General features: G+C 46.2%; 2 protein-coding genes across 2 annotated transcripts in view; one reads left to right on the top strand and one right to left on the bottom strand.

The window, feature by feature from the left end:
- The window catches only part of LOC129841092 (centrosomal protein of 44 kDa-like), a 166,829-nt gene that overhangs the window by 135,075 nt on the left and 12,586 nt on the right, over positions 1-19,168 (top strand). The gene's annotated exons all lie outside the window — the stretch shown is intronic.
- On the bottom strand, positions 1,280-19,081 carry LOC129841094 (F-box only protein 8-like). Its single transcript, XM_055909190.1, has 6 exons — positions 18,785-19,081; positions 14,829-15,241; positions 10,032-10,158; positions 9,304-9,422; positions 9,039-9,235; positions 1,280-3,983 (listed from the first exon to the last, which is right to left on the bottom strand). The coding sequence occupies exons 2-6, from the start codon at positions 15,230-15,232 to the stop codon at positions 3,796-3,798; spliced, it is 1,035 nt and encodes a 344-aa protein (XP_055765165.1). The 5' UTR covers positions 15,233-15,241; positions 18,785-19,081; the 3' UTR covers positions 1,280-3,795.

Below are 19,168 nucleotides of genomic sequence, written 5' to 3'. Positions count from 1 at the left end.
AAAAAAATCTAATTTCATCATACATTTCAGTTGCACCTAGACTAAATTAAATGAACGGTATGACCCAATAAATGAACATGTATGAGCTAAGCTAATACATTTTGTGTAATAAAAAAAAAGCTGAATAATAAACAATCACAATTTCCATTTAATGCTACAAATTACTACAAAGTGCATAAAGAATAATACGCCCCCCAAATGTAACTATATTAATGATGCATGTACAATTTTATGGTCAGTGTGGTGAACTAACTGTAATCTTTATATCTTATGTTCCATCCTTCCTCCCTATGCGCATAAGTAGATTGTTTGGCACAAATCCTCATCGACTGATTTACAGGGTCAACTCGTGCGTAATCGCTTTACTCATGTTAAGAATCTGCCTTAACAGAAAGTAATTTATGTCAGTCAATTAAACACAACGATTCCTATGAATTAATGTAACTTGCATGTAGGATTTTCTTAAATAGTATTGCTTTTATATAATAAGAGGAATGGAAGGCGCTTGGAGCTCCTTTTGGCACAGTTGTAGATATAGGTCCTCAATGTAGAATAACCCCATGGTTGTTGCAACAATGATAGGTAGGTTATCAATCATATCTTAATTAGTTACTAACATGTGTTTGACTGAAAAAGCTGGTAGTAAATGAATCATTAAGCCAATGGATCGTATCATCCAAAGTAGGTTACCAACCATTCAATCATGAACCATTTCAGTTCTCCATCCAATTTAGCCTAGTATTTGGCATTGCTATGTTTTTTTGTAGGCCCTGAAATGAGTGTTTGAGGAAGACAAATAAAGTGAAGTTATATATTCTCCCTCCTTGACATGGTCCCGTGTGTCTGCCTGCACTATGGAGAGCTAAACAGGATCAGGGTACGCATTGCATCACCACTCTCTAAACCTTCAGATTGACCCCTCTCCCATGCAGCTCCAAGGGCCCTGTATCTCTCCGCTGACGGCCCCTGTGATGCTCTCGCTTTCCATTTACAGCACATAAAGCACACTCTGCTAGAGGTCGAGGGTCATGTTGTGTCTGGAGTCGATTTACTCCTGTCTATCTATACAGTGACAGGCTCAGAGGAACTCTATGGTTAATATATACACTATGGATCGGGGCTTTGAAATGGGGTTTGGTAGTTTTGAGAAGTGTATATAGGTGACCTAATTCGTAAATATAGCGTACATAGTCGAAGGGTGAATCAGTAATGGTCACGATCTTGAGTATAAAAACATTATGATCACTGTAGAAATAGTCACAGCTCAACACAAGGGGAATATTTTCTCAGAGTTTTATTTTTTATACAATCTAGACATGTTTTATTTCCAGTGTTGTCATTCAGCAACCTATCTCAGATGTAAATGGTTTTGTTAGGCTGTTGAAACGGGAATTGTCTATAAAAATCTCAATCCATAAATCCACACCGGAAACTAAAATGTACATGGAATTGAAGAAATTTAAAAAAAAAGTCTGTATCGTCATTTGCTGCTGTTAAACTAAGTGTAATTAACATTTCATAAATATTAGAATAATAATCTCAAATCACTTAAATTGATCATGGTAGTGGAGAACATTAACTGTGCAAAGACTCAGTTCTCTGCATGCAGTCCAGTGCTCATACAAAACGTCAGTGCAAAAACAGGTCTATTTGTGAGGGGGAAAAAAATCTTTGTTAAAATACATCAAAATAAAATGTTTCTTATATAAATCTCTATACTTAAATATATACATGTGCAAATAAAATAAAATCTGGGTTTTAAATCAATTGTATGCAAACATTTACCACAGTAGTTATTCTGCTCAGTTTCACATGTCAGTGTGGTTGTCATTTTCAACATTTTGTTTATTGGCACTATAACTAATAATAAAGACTGCATGGCTAAGACAACAGATAGAAAACAAACAGTCCTTCAGATATGTGAGAACTAAATAGTGTGATATATATGAATCAGAAGACAGTGTGGAGAGAAAACACCCCCTGGTTAAAGTGCTCACTAGTTAGTAATCATTAAAAGAAACAATCTTGTAGTCCTGGGTCACGTGCAATCTACTGAACACTGCATATAGAAATGTCACAAATAGAGCGGACATGATTCCTTATTCTACATGTCAGAGAGGTATGTCTGATCTAGATGACATATTTCTGGACATTTGTAGCAAATAGAATCAAGCCCTTAAGAGTCACTGGGGAGAGAAAGAGTGACGTTGCAGTCATAGAATAGAGATTGACAGGAAGATTTAAACATGATAGAGGTATCAGTCCAGAGTCACACTCATAAAACAAATCACAAGATAAATGTAGTCCGCAAAGGATGGTGGGAAAGATTAACGTTCATATCTGTGGTGTCACTTCGGCTGTTTACACAGGCAGCCAATTCTGATCTTTTTTTCCTTCACTAATTGGTCTTTTGACCAATCAGATCTGGACTTGAAATGATTGGTCAAGACCAATGAGTGGAAAAAATATATAAACGCAGGCATCGGTGCTAGGGTCAGTGCCGGAACGTGTCCCAAATGCCACCCTATTCCCTACATAGTGCACTGCTTATGACCCGAGCCCTATGGGCCCTGTTCAACTGTAGTGCAACACATAGGGAATAGGATGTCATTTGGGATCCAGCCTGTTTTGAAGGGGTAGAATACTTGTCAACACAAAAGGATAAAGTAACATAGATACACTAACATATACCTTCATTTACCAACATTACCTATCCCAGCTTGGGCCCAGGTAAAAACTCACTGAACAATTGTCCTCAACTTTGACACCTATTTTTCCATCAACAATCAAGAGCTGTATTACCAGTGTTGTGTTCATTAGGCGCCAAATAGAAGAAAATGGATTGCAACATTGAGAAACTAATTGGGACTTGTCCAATAAGAAACATTTTTGTCTTCCGTAGGCTTAAAACGTTTTCAATTTTGCACACTAATTAATAGGACCCAGCTGAGATGCATTCAGATGAGAGTTCACATTACAAACTCAAAATTGGATGCTCCGAGATTCCCACGGACATTCGAGTCATCCACACACACATCAATTCAGAGTATGACCCATGGCGATTGCTTTACAACTCATAAAATACTTTGGAATGGACGCAAATAGTCCTTTGAAGTTCTCTGATAAAAATAAAAGGATTCCATGTTGTAAATGTGGTTGGATTAATTATTGTTGTGCCTCTTGGAAATGCATTTTAATTCCATCCAGCTCAAAGACAAAAATGCAGTGGAGTTTCTACCAGCCCATTAGTCATTCTTTTAAGTTCCTCTAATCGTAAAAAACATTCCAACAAAAACAACATTAATTTAAAAAAGAAAACCAGAATATTAAACTCAAAACTCATAGAGCAAGTCACAAAACAAAAACAGTATAATGTGAACCACAACTGCTAATTGTTGCTGTAATAATATTCAGTCCTTGTTCATAGCAAATGTTTAACTTCTTCTTGACTTCCTTAACATACTGGATCTACACTTCTGCGTGGTTAAGCTGGAAGTAGCTGGTTATATTGTCGTATGCTACTTGTGTGCTGAATATACGTCTAGCCTGTCTGAGGCCTCGCACCTTAAGATGTCACTTCATGTGGGCGGGCCAAATCTCTACGCTACTTGGTCTCCATCGGCTCTACAGCCAGAGAACAGATCGCCTCCCACCCAGTATGGAAACAAGCATTGCTAGCAGTACAGGACCCTATATTGAGGATTACCAGCAACAACTATTGTCCAAAGTAGTATCCTGCATCAGTGCAATCACTGGTTCGTGTATCACCGACTTCCACTCCTCGTCACTTCCCAGTTAGGCCGCCACGTGGCCGATGAGATAGATGTTATCGTAAAGATGGCCGACAAAGTCCTCGCTGATGTTCTGGGCAGCGTGGCGCGTGTTGCGGATGAATTCGCGTTTGGACATCTTGTTCTTGACGTGCGGGCTGGTCAAGTCAATCGACAGCAGGATGAGCGAATAGCAGAGCACATACACCGCATCTGGAGAGGAGAGATGGACAGAATGTGAGAGAGGTCAAACAAGTCCCAGCACCAAGCATCCAATGAAGATAGTCTTATATGGAGCTGTGGGGTGGCAGCTAGCCTAGCGGTTAAGAGCGTCAGGCCAGTAACCCAAAGGTCGCTGGTTCGAATCCTGGGCCGACAAGGTGAAGAATCCGCCGATGTGTCCTTGAGTAAGGCACTTCGTCACCCTGGATAATAGCGTCTGCTAAATGATTTATATAAAAGTGATGGTGTTTACCTAAAAAACTATTTTAAACTTAAGATCAATAATGGCGATGGGGCACACACACCAACAAAATACATATTTTATCTTGCTTAGTAATATACATGTATTCAATATATTAGCCAGCCCCAATGTTTTAGGTAGTCTTTCTCAGTCCAGCAATACTTTCTCTAGTCATTGTGTGGTCATCACTTGGCTGAGAGGGTGGGTGAGAGTAAGAATAAACGACAGGGAGACAGTGAAGGGAAGACCAGAAAAGAGCATCGGTAGAAGAGAAAGGCAGATAAAGAAAAATAGCTTCATAATGACACGTCTACAAAAAAACTTTAAGAAAAAAAAAACACATTCTGAAGTGTGAATAATATTCCTTTAAGACAGGACACATACCAGGGAAGGAAAGAGACATATCTACTGATATTCTCAGACCTTACAGTGTGGGTATTAGCCCTGGTTCTGGGCAGACTAAGAGGGGTTGAACAGGGGGTCTCTTTAGAGTGGGAGAGAGCGAGAGAAAGTGTGAGAGCGTACATCTCCGCTCCTCCTTTACTGCTCTGCCAATTCTATCGGCAGTAAGTTTATAATAAATCAGCCGAATTCTCCTCCAGAACGGCCGAGAACCGCGCCAGATGTTATTACAACGCCGTCCTGTGATTGGCTGGAGCGCTGCCCTCACTCTCCTAACACTTTAAGCCTGTGGGATTATTGTGGCTTTAGGGACCAATGACAGTGTTAGTACGAAGATTTCTCACACATTTGATTCATGCAACAAGGACAGGACAACTTGGGTCAAGTGAAACATCAGAGCCCTTTGTAAATTACAGAGGCATTGTGGGGAGATCAACAGAGGAGAGAAGTCCTAAAGCCTGTGGGATTTGTTGAGCGTGTACCCCTATTTAGGAGTTGTTCGACTTTGGCAGAAACTGGCAGGTGGTTGCAGGTGCTGTCGACAAGACCAGACAGACGCATGATGTCAGGTGTTTACAGTGACATCACCTATTCCTTTTAGCTCTTAGTGGAGTAAAGGGCCTTTTACAGTACTTGGGTCTTCTAGGGCTCGGTCCTCTAAAGCAGACCTACGTCTAGACTGGTTGAATCCATCTGTTGCCAGTACTACAACATCCACTTACCATAGCCGCGGAAATTATCGGGTGCTGAAGTAACCCCTGAAAAATCTGAATTAATATATAGTATCAGTAAAAAGTTGACACACCTTCTCATTCAAGGGTTTTTCTTTGTTTTACATTGTAGAATGATAGTGAAGACATCAAAACTATGAAATAACACACATGGAATCGTGTAGTAACCAAAAAAATCCAAATATATTTTAGATTCTTCAAAGTAGCCACCCTTTGCCTTGATGACAACTTTGCATTCTCAAACAGCTTCTTGAGGTAACCTGGAATGCTTTTCCAACAGTCTTGAAGGAGTTCCCACGTATGCTGAGCACTTGTTGGCTGCTTTTCCTTCACTCTGCGGTCCAACTCATCCCAAACCATCTCACTTGGGTTGAGGTCGGGTGATTGTGGAGGCCAGGTCATCTGATGCAGCACGCCATCACTCTCCTTCTTGGTCAAATAGCCCTTACACAGCCTGGAGGTGTGTGTTGGGTCATTGTCCTGTTGAAAACAAATGACAGTCCCACTAAGCACAAACCAGATGGGATGGCGTATTGCTGCAGAATGCTGTGGTAGCCATGCTGGCTAAGTGTGCCTTGAATTCTCAATAAAAATCAGCAGTGTCACCAGCAAAGCACGCCCACACCATCACACCTCCTCCTCCATGCTTCACGGTGGGAACCACACATGCAGAGATCATCCGTTCACCTACTCTGCGTCTCACAAAGACACGGCGGTTGGAACCAAAAATCTAACATTTGGACTCAAAATGTCCATTGCTCGTGTTTCTTGGCCCAAGCAAGGCTTATCTTCTTATTGGTGTCCTTTTAGTAGTGGTTTCTTTGCAGCGATTCGACCATGAAGCCTTAATTGACGCAGTCTCCTCTGAACAGTTGATGTTGAGATGTGTCTGTTACTTGAACTCTGAAGCATTTATTTGGGCTACAATTTCTGAGGCTTGTAACTCTAATGAACTTATCCTCTGCAGCAGAGGTAATTCTGGGTCTTCCTTTCCTGTGTCAGTCCTCATGAAAGCCAGTTTCATCATTGCGCTTGTTGGTTTTTGAAACTGCACTTGAAGAAACTTTAAAAGTTCTTAACATTTTCCGGATTGACTGACCTTCAGGTCTTATAATTCTTGTCATAATATGGACTTGGTATTTTACCAAATAGGGCCTTCTTCTGTACACCACCCCTACCTTGTCACAACACAACCGATTGGCTCAAACGCATTAAGAAGGAAAGAAATGCCACAAATTAACAAGGCACACCTGTTCATTGAAATGCATTCCAGGTGACTACCTCATGAAGCTGGTTGAGAGAATGCCAAGCGTGTGCAAAGCTGTCATCAAGGCAAATGGTGGCTACTTTGAAGAATCTCAAATATATTTTGATCTGTTTAACACTTTTTTTGGTTACTACATGATTCCACATGCTATTTCATAGTTTTGATGTCTTCACTATTATTCTAAATGTGGAAAATAGTAAAAATAAAGACACACAATCAAGATGTACTTTAAGTGTAGATGTATCTTTAAATTTAACGGTTTTGTAAAAATTATTGTATGAACCATTTAGGAATTACAACCATTTTATACATAATTGGACAAACTAACAATCAAATTAAATTAGTTAATACTTGGTTGCAAATCCTTTGCAGTCAATGACTGCCTGAAGTCTGGAACCCATAGACATCACCAGATGCTGGGTTTCTTCCCTGGTGATGCTCTGCCTTTACTGCAGCAGTCTTCAGTTCCTGCTTGTTCTTGGGGCGTTCTTGCGGCTCAAATTGGATTCAGGTCAGGTGATTGACTTGGTCATTGCAGAATATTCCACTTCTTTGCCTTAAAAAAAAAAGTATTGGGTTGCTTTCGCAATATGCTTCGGGTCAATGTCACTCTCCACTGTGAAGCACCGTCCAATGAGTTTTGAAGCATTTGGCTGAATCTGAACAGATAATATAGCCCTAAACACTTCAGAATTCATCCTGTTGCTTTTGTCAGCAGTCACATCAATAAATACAAGGGAAGCAGCCATACATGCCCACGCCATAACACGACCGCCACCATACTTCACAGATGAGGTGGTATACTTCGGATCATGAACAGGTCCTTCCCTTCTCCATACGCTTCTAATCATTCTGGTACAAGTTGATCTTTGTCTCATCTGTCCATAGGATGTTGTTCCAGAAATGTACAGGCGTTTTAAGATGTTTTTTTGGTAAACTCTAATATGGTCTTCCTGTTTGAGGCTTACCAATGGTTTACATCTTGTGGTAAACCCTCTGTATTTACTCTGATGAAGCCTTCTCTTGATTGTTGACTTTGACACAGATACGCTTACCTCCTGGAAGGTGTTCTTGATCTGGCCAACTGTTGTAAAAGGGTTTTTCTTCACCAGGGAAAGACTTCTGTCATCCACCACAGTTGTTTTCAGTGGGTCTTTTGGTGTTCCTGAGCTCACCAGTGTGTTCTCTTTTTAAGAATGTACCAAATAGTTGATTTGGCCACACCTAATGTTTCTCTCTGATGGGTTTGTTTTGATATTTCAGCATAATGATGTATTCCTTCACTGGCAGTGACAGCTCTTTGGATTTCATATTGAGGGTTAACAGCAACAGATTCCAAATGCAAATGCCACACTTGAACTCAACTCTATACCTTTTATCTGTTTACCTGTAAATTAACTAATGAGGGAATAACACACACCCGGCCATGGAACAGCTGAGCAGCCAATTGTCCAATTACTTTTGGTCCCTTAAAAATGGGGGGGGACCACATATAAAAAGTGCTGTAATTCCTACACCGTTCACCTGATTTAGATGTAAATGCCCTCAAATTAATCTTATATTCATTCTTTAAATTTTAACTCCAATATGCTGTGGTAGACAGCTAAAATAATAATATGGTCAATGGCCAAATATTTATGGACCCGACTTGATATATTTACACCCTTTTTCTCCCCAATTACAATCTTGTCTCGTCGCTGCAGCTCCCCAACGGGCTCGGGGAGGCGGAGGTCGAGTCATGCGTCCTCCGAAACATGACCCACCTAACCGCACTTCTTAACACATGCCCCCTTAACCTGGAAGCCAGCTGTACCAATGTGTCAGAGGAAACACCGTTCAACTGACGACCTGGGTCAGCCTGCATGTGCCTGGCCCACCACAAGGAGTCTCTAGAGTGCGATGAGCCAATTAAAGACCCCCCCCCCCGGCCAAACCCTCCCTAACCCGGACGACACTGGGACAATTGTGTGCCTTACGGGACTCCCGATCACAGCCGGTTGTGATACAGCCCGGGATTGAACCCGGGTCTATAGTGACATCTCTAGCACTGCGATGCAGTGCCTTAGACCACTGCCCCTCTCAGGAGGCCCATACATTTCTCTTACAGAAGTAGTGCACTGGGCCTTTACTAGTCCTGTATTAGCAGACCGATATAGCACTCTGTAGCGCGAGCAGACGGCTAGATCATCGGCAAAAAAAAGAGACAAAAACATTGCAGTACCCACACACATCTTGCCTCTAACGCAACACCCCAAACTAAACTAAACATCCTGTAGAACTACAACTCCCTCTGCTCACATAGGCTGAATTAACAGAACGTGCACCAGAACTACAAACCCCTCCACTCATCCGACTTCCCTCAACACCCTGCGGATTAGAACTACAACTCCCTGCAGTGCACTGACCTGGGCTGAGACCCACGTCCCGAACCAGGGCGGGGTTGCAGGCGCAGAAGCGGTGGGAGAACTTGGTGATAAGCGTCTCCAGATATTCGCCCCTCTCCTCTGGGGCGTGGATGTGTCTGAAGAAGTCCCTCAGTGCGTTAGGCAGGAACTGGTTACTGAAGTTGTGCAGCGTGACCAGCTCGTCCAACACATCTCTCCTGCAATTAGAGACAAGCCAATAAGAATTTGAAAAAAGCCCCGTGAGAATTCGATGAAGAAAACCCACCTCTCATCTAGGTATACCCTCAGCATCTTCCAGTTGAGCGTGCGAGTGCAGAAGATGAACTTGGCCAGCTCCTTGGGGTGGTCCACCAGTATGCCTTTGGACATGAAGTAACTGATACCCTATTGGGGGGGGGGGAAAGAGAGAGAGTCAATATGAAACACACACAGAGAAAGAGGGATTAGATGGGGAGAGTAGAGAGAAGAGACCCAGCACCATTTCAGTCCATCACACAGCTATCACATGCCCTTTAAGTGGCTGGCCATAGTGAGCCGAATCCACTTAGCGATACAGGCAGACCAAATAACGCCATTAGAATGTTCCACAGATTCTAGGGAACCAGGCTTTGACCTGCAGTGACCTCCAAGGCTGATGTCTTTCAGAATGTATGCATCAGCAGTAAACAAGTCATTTAGCTGGTAGTCATTTGTCTTCAAGGTGGGCTGAAGTGTGGTGGGTTCAATGTGTACTTACTATTTCTAAATCATATTGTTTTTTGTGGTTTTCAAATAGTGAGGAAGGCTGATCTATGCAGAATCAATAATATAGTGAAAAAAAGCTAATTGGCCCATAAACATCTAGCCAAATCTTATATATAAGGAACAATTACCCGGAAACAGATTAAGCCGGCTTTATCGACGTCCGGGAAACCGGAGTGTTTCAGTGGGGAAGTGGTGCTTTAAAAAGGAGAACGAGGCATTGGGGATAAAGGTGAAAAAGAGGTGACTTACCTCCTGATGGTTAGCGTTGAACGTCAGACTGCCTTCATCTAGCATCATGTAGAGTCTTCTATATGAGAAGCCATAGGGAAGCCTTCTATTGTAGATGGAACAGTGACCCCATGTGGACTTACACAAACTAGGGCACAGCCAGAGAGAGACAGAGAGAGAGCGAGCAAGTCAGGGAACAAGCGAGCGACAGAGAAAAAGGGAGGACTGCAATTAGAAACATGATCACCCAATCAACGATGAACCATTAAAAAAGCACATTGTCACACAGAACCTGGTAAATGTTATACATACTTGTGGCAAGCACCATTTGAATGATTTGTGGACAATTAAAAACATAGATGAATCTGTAAATGGTATATCAGGTCCTGTCCTACAGCACACTTCCTGCAGCACACTTCTCATTGGCCAATTCTGATATTTTGTCCAATATTTGGTCTTTTGACCAATAACATCAGAACTTTTCACATTTTTTAAGCTGATCATATTTGGTCAAAATACCAATTAGAGGCCTCCCGGGTGGGGCAGTGGTCTAGGGCACTGCATCACAGTACTAGCTACGCCACCAGAGTCTCTGGGTTCGCGCCCAGGCTCTGTCGCAGCCGGCCGCGACCGGGAGGTCCGTGGGGCGACGCACAATTGGGCTAGCGTCGTCCGGGTTAGGGAGGGTTTGGCCGGTAGGGATATCCTTGTCTCATCGCGCTCCAGCAACTCCTGTGGCGGGCCGGGCGCAGTGCGCGCTAACCAAGGGGGCCAGGTGCACGGTGTTTCCTCTGACACATTGGTGCGGCTGGCTTCCGGGTTGGAGGCGCGCTGTGTTAAGAAGCAGTGCGGCTTGGTTGGGTTGTGCTTCGGAGGACGCATGGCTTTCGACCTTCGTCTCTCCCGAGCCCGTACGGGAGTTGTAGCGATGAGACAAGATAGTAATTACTAGCGATTGGATACGACGAAAATTGGGGAGAAAAGGGGGTAAAATTTATAAAAAATAATAATAACTAAATAAAATACCAATTAGTGACATTAGTTTTGAATAATTCAATCTGAACGCCCTCTAACTGTACTCACCCCTGCCTCCCTCCCACAGACCCTGTCAGTCTACTATTCACCCCTGCCTCCCTCCCACAGACCCTGCCAGTCTACTACTCACCCCTGCCTCCCTCCCACAGACCCTGTCAGTCTACTATTCACCCCTGCCTCCCTCCCACAAACCCTGTCAGTCTACTACTCACCCCTGCCTCCCTCCCACAGACCCTGCCAGTCTACTACTCACCACTGCCTCCCTCCCACAGACCCTGTCAGTCTACTATTCACCCCTGCCTCCCTCCCACAAACCCTGTCAGTCTACTACTCACCCCTGGCTCCCTCCCACAGACCCTGTCAGTCTACTACTCACCCCTGCCTCCCTCCCACAAACCCTGTCAGTCTACTACTCACCCCTGGCTCCCTTACACAGACCCTGTCAGTCTACTACTCACCCCTGGCTCCCTTCCACAGACCCTGCTAGTCTACTACTCACCCCTGGCTCCCTTCCACAGACCCTGCCAGTCTACTACTCACCCCTGCCTCCCTCCCACAAACCCTGTCAGTCTACTACTCACCCCTGGATCCCTTCCACAGACCCTGCCAGTCTACTACTCACCCCTGCCTCCCTCCAACAAACCCTGTCAGTCTACTACTTACCCCTGCCTCCCTTCCACAGACCCTGCCAGTCTACTACTCACCCCTGGCTCCCTCCCACAGACCCTGTCAGTCTACTACTCACCCCTGGCTCCCTCCCACAGACCCTGTCAGTCTACTACTCACCCCTGCCTCCCTCCCACAAACCCTGTCAGTCTACTACTCACCCCTGCCTCCCTCCCACAGACCCTGCCAGTCTACTACTCACCCCTGCCTCCCTCCCACAGACCCTGCCAGTCTACTACTCACCCCTGCCTCCCTCCCACAGACCCTGCCAGTCTACTACTCACCCCTGCCTCCCTCCCACAGACCCTGCCAGTCTACTACTCACCCCTGCCTCCCTCCCACAGACCCTGCCAGTCTACTACTCACCCCTGCCTCCCTTCCACAGACCCTGCCAGTCTACTACTCACCCCTGCCTCCCTCCCACAGACCCTGTCAGTCAGTCTACTACTCACCCCTGCCTCCCTCCCACAAACCCTGTCAGTCTACTACTCACCCCTGGCTCCCTTACACAGACCCTGTCAGTCTACTACTCACCCCTGGCTCCCTTCCACAGACCCTGCCAGTCTACTACTCACCCCTGCCTCCCTTCCACAGACCCTGCCAGTCTACTACTCACCCCTGCCTCCCTCCCACAAACCCTGTCAGTCTACTACTCACCCCTGGCTCCCTCACACAGACCCTGTCAGTCTACTACTCACCCCTGCCTCCCTCCCACAAACCCTGTCAGTCTACTACTCACCCCTGCCTCCCTCCCACAAACCCTGTCAGTCTACTACTCACCCCTGCCTCCCTCCCACAAACCCTGTCAGTCTACTACTCACCCCTGCCTCCCTCCCACAGACCCTGTCAGTCTACTACTCACCCCTGCCTCCCTTCCACAGACCCTGTCAGTCTACTACTCACCCCTGCCTCCCTCCCACAGACCCTGCCAGTCTACTACTCACCCCTGCCTCCCTCCCACAGACCCTGCCAGTCTACTACTCACCCCTGCCTCCCTTCCACAGACCCTGTCAGTCTACTACTCACCCCTGCCTCCCTTCCACAGACCCTGTCAGTCTACTACTCACCCCTGCCTCCCTTCCACAGACCCTGCCAGTCTACTACTCACCCCTGGCTCCCTTCCACAGACCCTGCCAGTCTACTACTCACCCCTGGCTCCCTTCCACAGACCCTGCCAGTCTACTACTCACCCCTGCCTCCCTTCCACAGACCCTGTCAGTCTACTACTCACCCCTGCCTCCCTTCCACAGACCCTGTCAGTCTACTACTCACCCCTGGCTCCCTTCCACAGACCCTGCCAGTCTACTACTCACCCCTGGCTCCCTTCCACAGACCCTGCCAGTCTACTACTCACCCCTGCCTCCCTCCCACAAACCCTGTCAGTCTACTACTCACCCCTGCCTCCCTCCCACAGACCCTGCCAGTCTACTACTCACCCCTGGCTCCCTTCCACAGACCCTGCCAGTCTACTACTCACCCCTGCCTCCCTCCCACAAACCCTGCCAGTCTACTACTCACCCCTGCCACCCTTCCACAGACCCTGTCAGTCTACTACTCACCACTGCCTCCCTTCCACAGACCCTGTCAGTCTACTACTCACCACTGCCTCCCTTCCACAGACCCTGTCAGTCTACTACTCACCCCTGGCTCCCTCCCACAGACCCTGTCAGTCTACTACTCACCCCTGGCTCCCTCCCACAGACCCTGTCAGTCTACTACTCACCCCTGGCTCCCTCCCACAGACCCTGTCAGTCTACTACTCACCCCTGCCTCCCTTCCACAGACCCTGTCAGTCTACTACTCACCCCTGCCTCCCTTCCACAGACCCTGTCAGTCTACTACTCACCCCTGCCTCCCTCCCACAAACCCTGCCAGTCTACTACTCACCCCTGGATCCCTTCCACAGACCCTGCCAGTCTACTACTCACCCCTGCCTCCCTTCCACAGACCCTGTCAGTCTACTACTCACCCCTGCCTCCCTCCCACAAACCCTGCCAGTCTACTACTCACCCCTGCCACCCTTCCACAGACCCTGTCAGTCTACTACTCACCCCTGCCTCCCTCCCACAGACCCTGTCAGTCTACTACTCACCCCTGCCTCCCTTCCACAGACCCTGTCAGTCTACTACTCACCCCTGCCTCCCTTCCACAGACCCTGTCAGTCTACTACTCACCCCTGCCTCCCTCCCACAAACCCTGCCAGTCTACTACTCACCCCTGGATCCCTTCCACAGACCCTGTCAGTCTACTACTCACCCCTGCCTCCCTTCCACAGACCCTGTCAGTCTACTACTCACCACTGCCTCCCTTCCACAGACCCTGTCAGTCTACTACTCAACCCTGCCTCCCTCCCACAGACCCTGTCAGTCTACTACTCACCCCTGCCTCCCTTCCACACACCCTGTCAGTCTACTACTCACCCCTGCCTCCCTTCCACAGACCCTGTCAGTCTACTACTCACCCCTGCCTCCCTCCCACAAACCCTGTCAGTCTACTACTCACCCCTGGATCCCTTCCACAGACCCTGTCAGTCTACTACTCACCCCTGGATCCCTTCCACAGACCCTGCCAGTCTACTACTCACCCCTGCCTCCCTTCCACAGACCCTGTCAGTCTACTACTCACCCCTGCCTCCCTCCCACAAACCCTGCCAGTCTACTACTCACCCCTGCCTCCCTTCCACAGACCCTGTCAGTCTACTACTCACCACTGCCTCCCTTCCACAGACCCTGTCAGTCTACTACTCACCCCTGCCTCCCTTCCACAGACCCTGTCAATCTACTACTCACCCCTGCCTCCCTTCCACAGACCCTGTCAGTCTACTACTCACCCCTGCCTCCCTCCCACAGACCCTGCCAGTCTACTACTCACCCCTGCCTCCCTTCCACAGACCCTGTCAGTCTACTACTCACCCCTGCCTCCCTCCCACAAACCCTGCCAGTCTACTACTCACCCCTGCCTCCCTTCTACAGACCCTGTCAGTCTACTACTCACCCCTGCCTCCCTCCCACAAACCCTGCCAGTCTACTACTCACCCCTGCCTCCCTTCTACAGACCCTGCCAGTCTACTACTCACCCCTGGCTCCCTTCCACAGACCCTGTCAGTCTACTACTCACCCCTGCCAGAGGTACTCGTCGTGGCCCAGGTCCTGCCACACGCAGGATGCCAGACAGAGGTCTGTAGCGTTCAGGTAGGACAGGATGGTGATGCTGAGCTCTGGAGGAAGCATCTCCAGGTCTATGAAACCCTGCTGCTCCTTCCCTCGGCGGGCACGCAGCAGCTGGTAGATGTCTGCCCCTTGGCAGTGCTGGGGGTGGCGCCGCGGGTGGGGGTGAGGTGGCAGGGGACCTCCACCCAGGTCGCCCACCCCGGGGGAGGGGGGAGCCTGGCCTGGATTAGCCCCCATCTCCATCCCCAAATCCTGGGGATCTCCGTCAAGGCCAGGTCCAGCGTCCCAGTGCTCTCCGTACTCCTGCTGCAGCTGCTGGTTCCTGGCCACCCTCCACAGCCCTTGACCCATCTGCAGGATCTGGTGTATAGGCAAGACAACACAGGCAGCAGTCTGCATGCGTTACATAGGTAAACTATTCCCTCAGGAGGAATATCAAACAGAAGTAGCTCAGTGGTCTAGTTACTAGGCATTAAATTGGGAATTTCCTGGCCATCCAATCTGGCCTTAAATAGCCATGTACTCTTATAATCTCCACGCGGCACAGCCAGAAGAGGACTGGCCACCCCTCCAGAGCCCGATTCCTCTCTAGATTTCTTCCTAGGTTCCTGCCTTTCTCGGGAGTTTTTCCCTGTGCACCGTGCTTCTACATCTGCATTGCTTGCTGTTTGGGGTTTTAGGCAGGGTTTCTGTATAGCACTCTGTGACATCTGCTGATGTAAAAGGGGCTTTATAATTACATTTGATTGATCCAAAGTCCTATTTTAACAATCCAATATAAAAACGGAGGCCATCGTGCTACCTTGTTTAAATGTTTGGGCAACTGGATTACTTCCTGGTTATTTTAGTCACTGGCATAGCAACAGCTGATGGTAGGCATATCTATCTTGGAATTACCCTGCTATGCTGAGTCACTGAAGGGCTCAGCGGTTGTCACAAAATAGAGAAACATCCGTGACGGGTCAATTTAATCTGGATTCAGACCTTAGCTGTTTGTCCGCAGAAACATTTCAATGATTGCCTCTGCTTTCATGTGTCACCTCACATACATTAGCCTAATCAAATCAATTGCTTCCTGAAAGTGCACTCTGGAACAGTCTCTAAGGGTTCGAGGCAGATTCTAATGGGACTTTGCACAACAAGCCATTTCAAAATATACTGAACAAAAATATAAATGCAACGATTAACAATTTTACTGAGTTACAGTTCATAATGAAATGAGTCAAATTTATTTAAATTAGGCCCTAATCTATGGATTTCACATGATTGGGCAGCAGCGCAGCCATCTGTGGGCTTGGGGGGGGGGGGGGGGGCACAGGCCCACCCACTGCGGAGCCAGGCCAGGCCAATCAGAATGTTTTTCCCCACAAAAAGGCTTTATTACAGACAGAAATAATCCGAAATTTCAATCCCGCAGGTGAAGAAGCCTGGATGTGGAGGTCCTGGGCTGGCGTGGTTACACGTGGTCTGCGGTTGTGAGGCCGGATGGACGTACTGCCAAATTCTCTAAAATAACGTTGGAGGTACAGAAAATAACATTAAATTCTCTGACAACAACTCTGGTGGATATTCCTGCAGTCAGCATGCCAATTCCACGCTCCCTCAAAACATGAGACATCTGTCTCATTGTGTTGTGACAAAACTGCACATTTTAGAATGGCTTTTTATTGTCCCAAGCACAAGGTGCACCTGTGTAATGATCATGCTGTTTAATCATCTTCTTGACATGCCACATCCGTCAGGTGGATGGATTATCTTGGCAAAGGATAAATGCTCACTAACAGGGATGCAAACAAATTTGTGTACAAAATTTAAGAGAAATAAGCTTTTTGTGCGTATGGAAAATGTCTGGATCTTTTATTTCAGCTCATGAAACATGAGACCAAAAATTTACATGTTGCTATTTTGGTTCAGTGTAGTTGCTATATGCATCAAGCCTGCCATCTCCATCTTTATACTTATAATCCTTTGGCCAGGAACGACTATATTACCCCTTCCATTTATAGCCATCTAAACCGTTACCCCCATCAGACAGGAGACAGTGCAACTGAGGCAAGGCCTAAACCAATTAGCCTGCTATCATTTACCCTCTATCATGCCAGCTATTCTCCATGAAAACAAACTCCATCCACAACACAGATTGATGTGGTATTATATTATAAACCAGAAGTCGCTTCAGTTAACCCGCTAGGTGACATGCATTCAACTCTCTCCGACTCCCCTGTCAGTCAGTATAAGTGAGTGTGTTTGTAACTTAATTTCTAATTCTTGTTTCTTTGTCAGACGTTTGTTTCCCCTTTTTTCTCATTTAACTTGCATTGTTGGGAAAGAGCTTGTGAGTAAGCATTTCACTGTAAGGTCTACACCTGTTGTAGTTGGCACGTGACAAATAACATGTCAGACAGTTTACACTACAGGCACTCTCTTCTCTCTTGTAATAGCATCTTAGAATGGTTCGGAGCTGAATCATAGCCTCGTCCCAGATTTGTTTGTGCCATCTTAACATTCACCACAGGAGTTGGCAATTGTTAAGACAGCCCAAACACATCTGGGATCAAGCTAGAATCTTCCATCCCTGGTACTAAAGCTGAATCTCAATTCCAGCCTATTTAGCCTACCCACTCTTCGGAATTCCTCACGTGTTCTCAATTCTCTGTTTCCCCATGTGATGTGGGCATGCTCCTAGGCTGCTCGCTGCTATATTGCTGCAATGCCATTGCACTTGTTATTCAGCATTCCCTGCTTGCTGCTGGAGCATTAAGACTGTAGGCTGCTCAAAAAAAACACTGGGGAATGTCTTAAAGCTACAATATGTAACTTTTTGGGCAAGCTGACCAAACTCAAAGAAATGTGTGTTCTAGATATGTCAGTCTCATTGAAAGCAAGTCTAAAAAGTGGTAGTTATGTTCTTTGTAAGCTACGTCCATGATTCCTGTTATGTTTATTTTTTGCATCTTTTACTTTTGTACACAAGCTTCAAACCGCTGAAAATACACTATTTTTGGATATGGAAAACATATTTCACAGCAGTTTAGATGGTACAATGATTCTCTACACTGACTGATTATTTTGTCACAAACGATTATAATTTTAGCAACCAGGAAAAGGCAGAGCTATTTCTGCATGTTGCATCTTTAAAGTTGACATGAGTCTACTGGTTATATGGTGAGAGGGTTACTGTAGGTCATAGATGTTTCTAGACATGTAGGCCTAGACCAGGTCTAGATACATAGCCTAACCTGTTTGGATTAGGTCAACTGACCTAAGGGTGTATTTGTTCAAATGTGTTTTAACTGAATCTGGTGGTTGCAAACATATCATTTGAGTTTAAAATGAGCAACTATCTACAGTGGGTTTTGACTTATTCGTGATGGAAAAACAGGTGGTAGCCTACCTGTACATGTGTGTACAGAGAATGTTGTACCCAATGGTCTGTGTACAGTCAATAAAGTGACTCAGCTTACAGATTGAGAAATCCTTCTGATCAGCTGCCTACTGAATGTACAATCTTTAATAAACTAATGCAAACGTTACGCTAGGGAGAAGGACATTCATACATACCTGTAGTCACGTAAAAAGAACTGTCTCTTGCTAAACAGAGGGACCACACTCTGTCAAGCACTAGAGTTATGTGCCCCATCGTCTGTTGACGTTTGCCTAATTCAGTAATTGGATAAACTGTCATACAAAGTCAAACAGTAGTGGGCTGGAAACACGTTCGGTGTCTTGCTGTAAACAACATCAACATTGAAGTTATGTTCAGAAGCTGATATATAATAATTTCACTATCAAGCTAGATTGACCTAAAGCCCTCGCCTTTCTTCAATATAATTATACAAGCCAACCAGCCATTGGGGAGGCTCGTCTTGTCAATGACAGACCATTGTAACCAGCGCCACCTACCTGAATTGTATGGAAGATTGTACCGCCGCCGCGACGTATACACAGTCCAGAACGTAAACAACTTCGGTGGGAATAGTTTTGGGTCTTCTACCGGTAACCAGATGTTCCCATCTCCGTTGAATTCTGGCCAAAAAGACCCACTCTCTACGCTGTTGTAGAGAAAAACTGCTCACAAAGTGACAACAGGCCTAATCTGCCCCATTACTCAATACACTCAATATAGGGCTTCCTCAACTCCTCCTTTCGCCCTCCTCTTTTAACACGCACAGTTGTCTGGTTTGACGTTTCACTTGTTATTGGTGGAAATGACGTAGCTGTAACTGAGTAAATCCATCTAACGATTGTGAATGGTACTTAACTATGATATATACAATATTTCAATTG

This window comes from Salvelinus fontinalis, chromosome 42 (assembly GCF_029448725.1).
Source record: "Salvelinus fontinalis isolate EN_2023a chromosome 42, ASM2944872v1, whole genome shotgun sequence".
NCBI classification, from domain to species: Eukaryota; Metazoa; Chordata; class Actinopteri; order Salmoniformes; family Salmonidae; genus Salvelinus; species Salvelinus fontinalis.
Note: the sequence above shows the minus strand (reverse complement) of the source record. Positions and strands in the feature narration are given on the sequence as shown.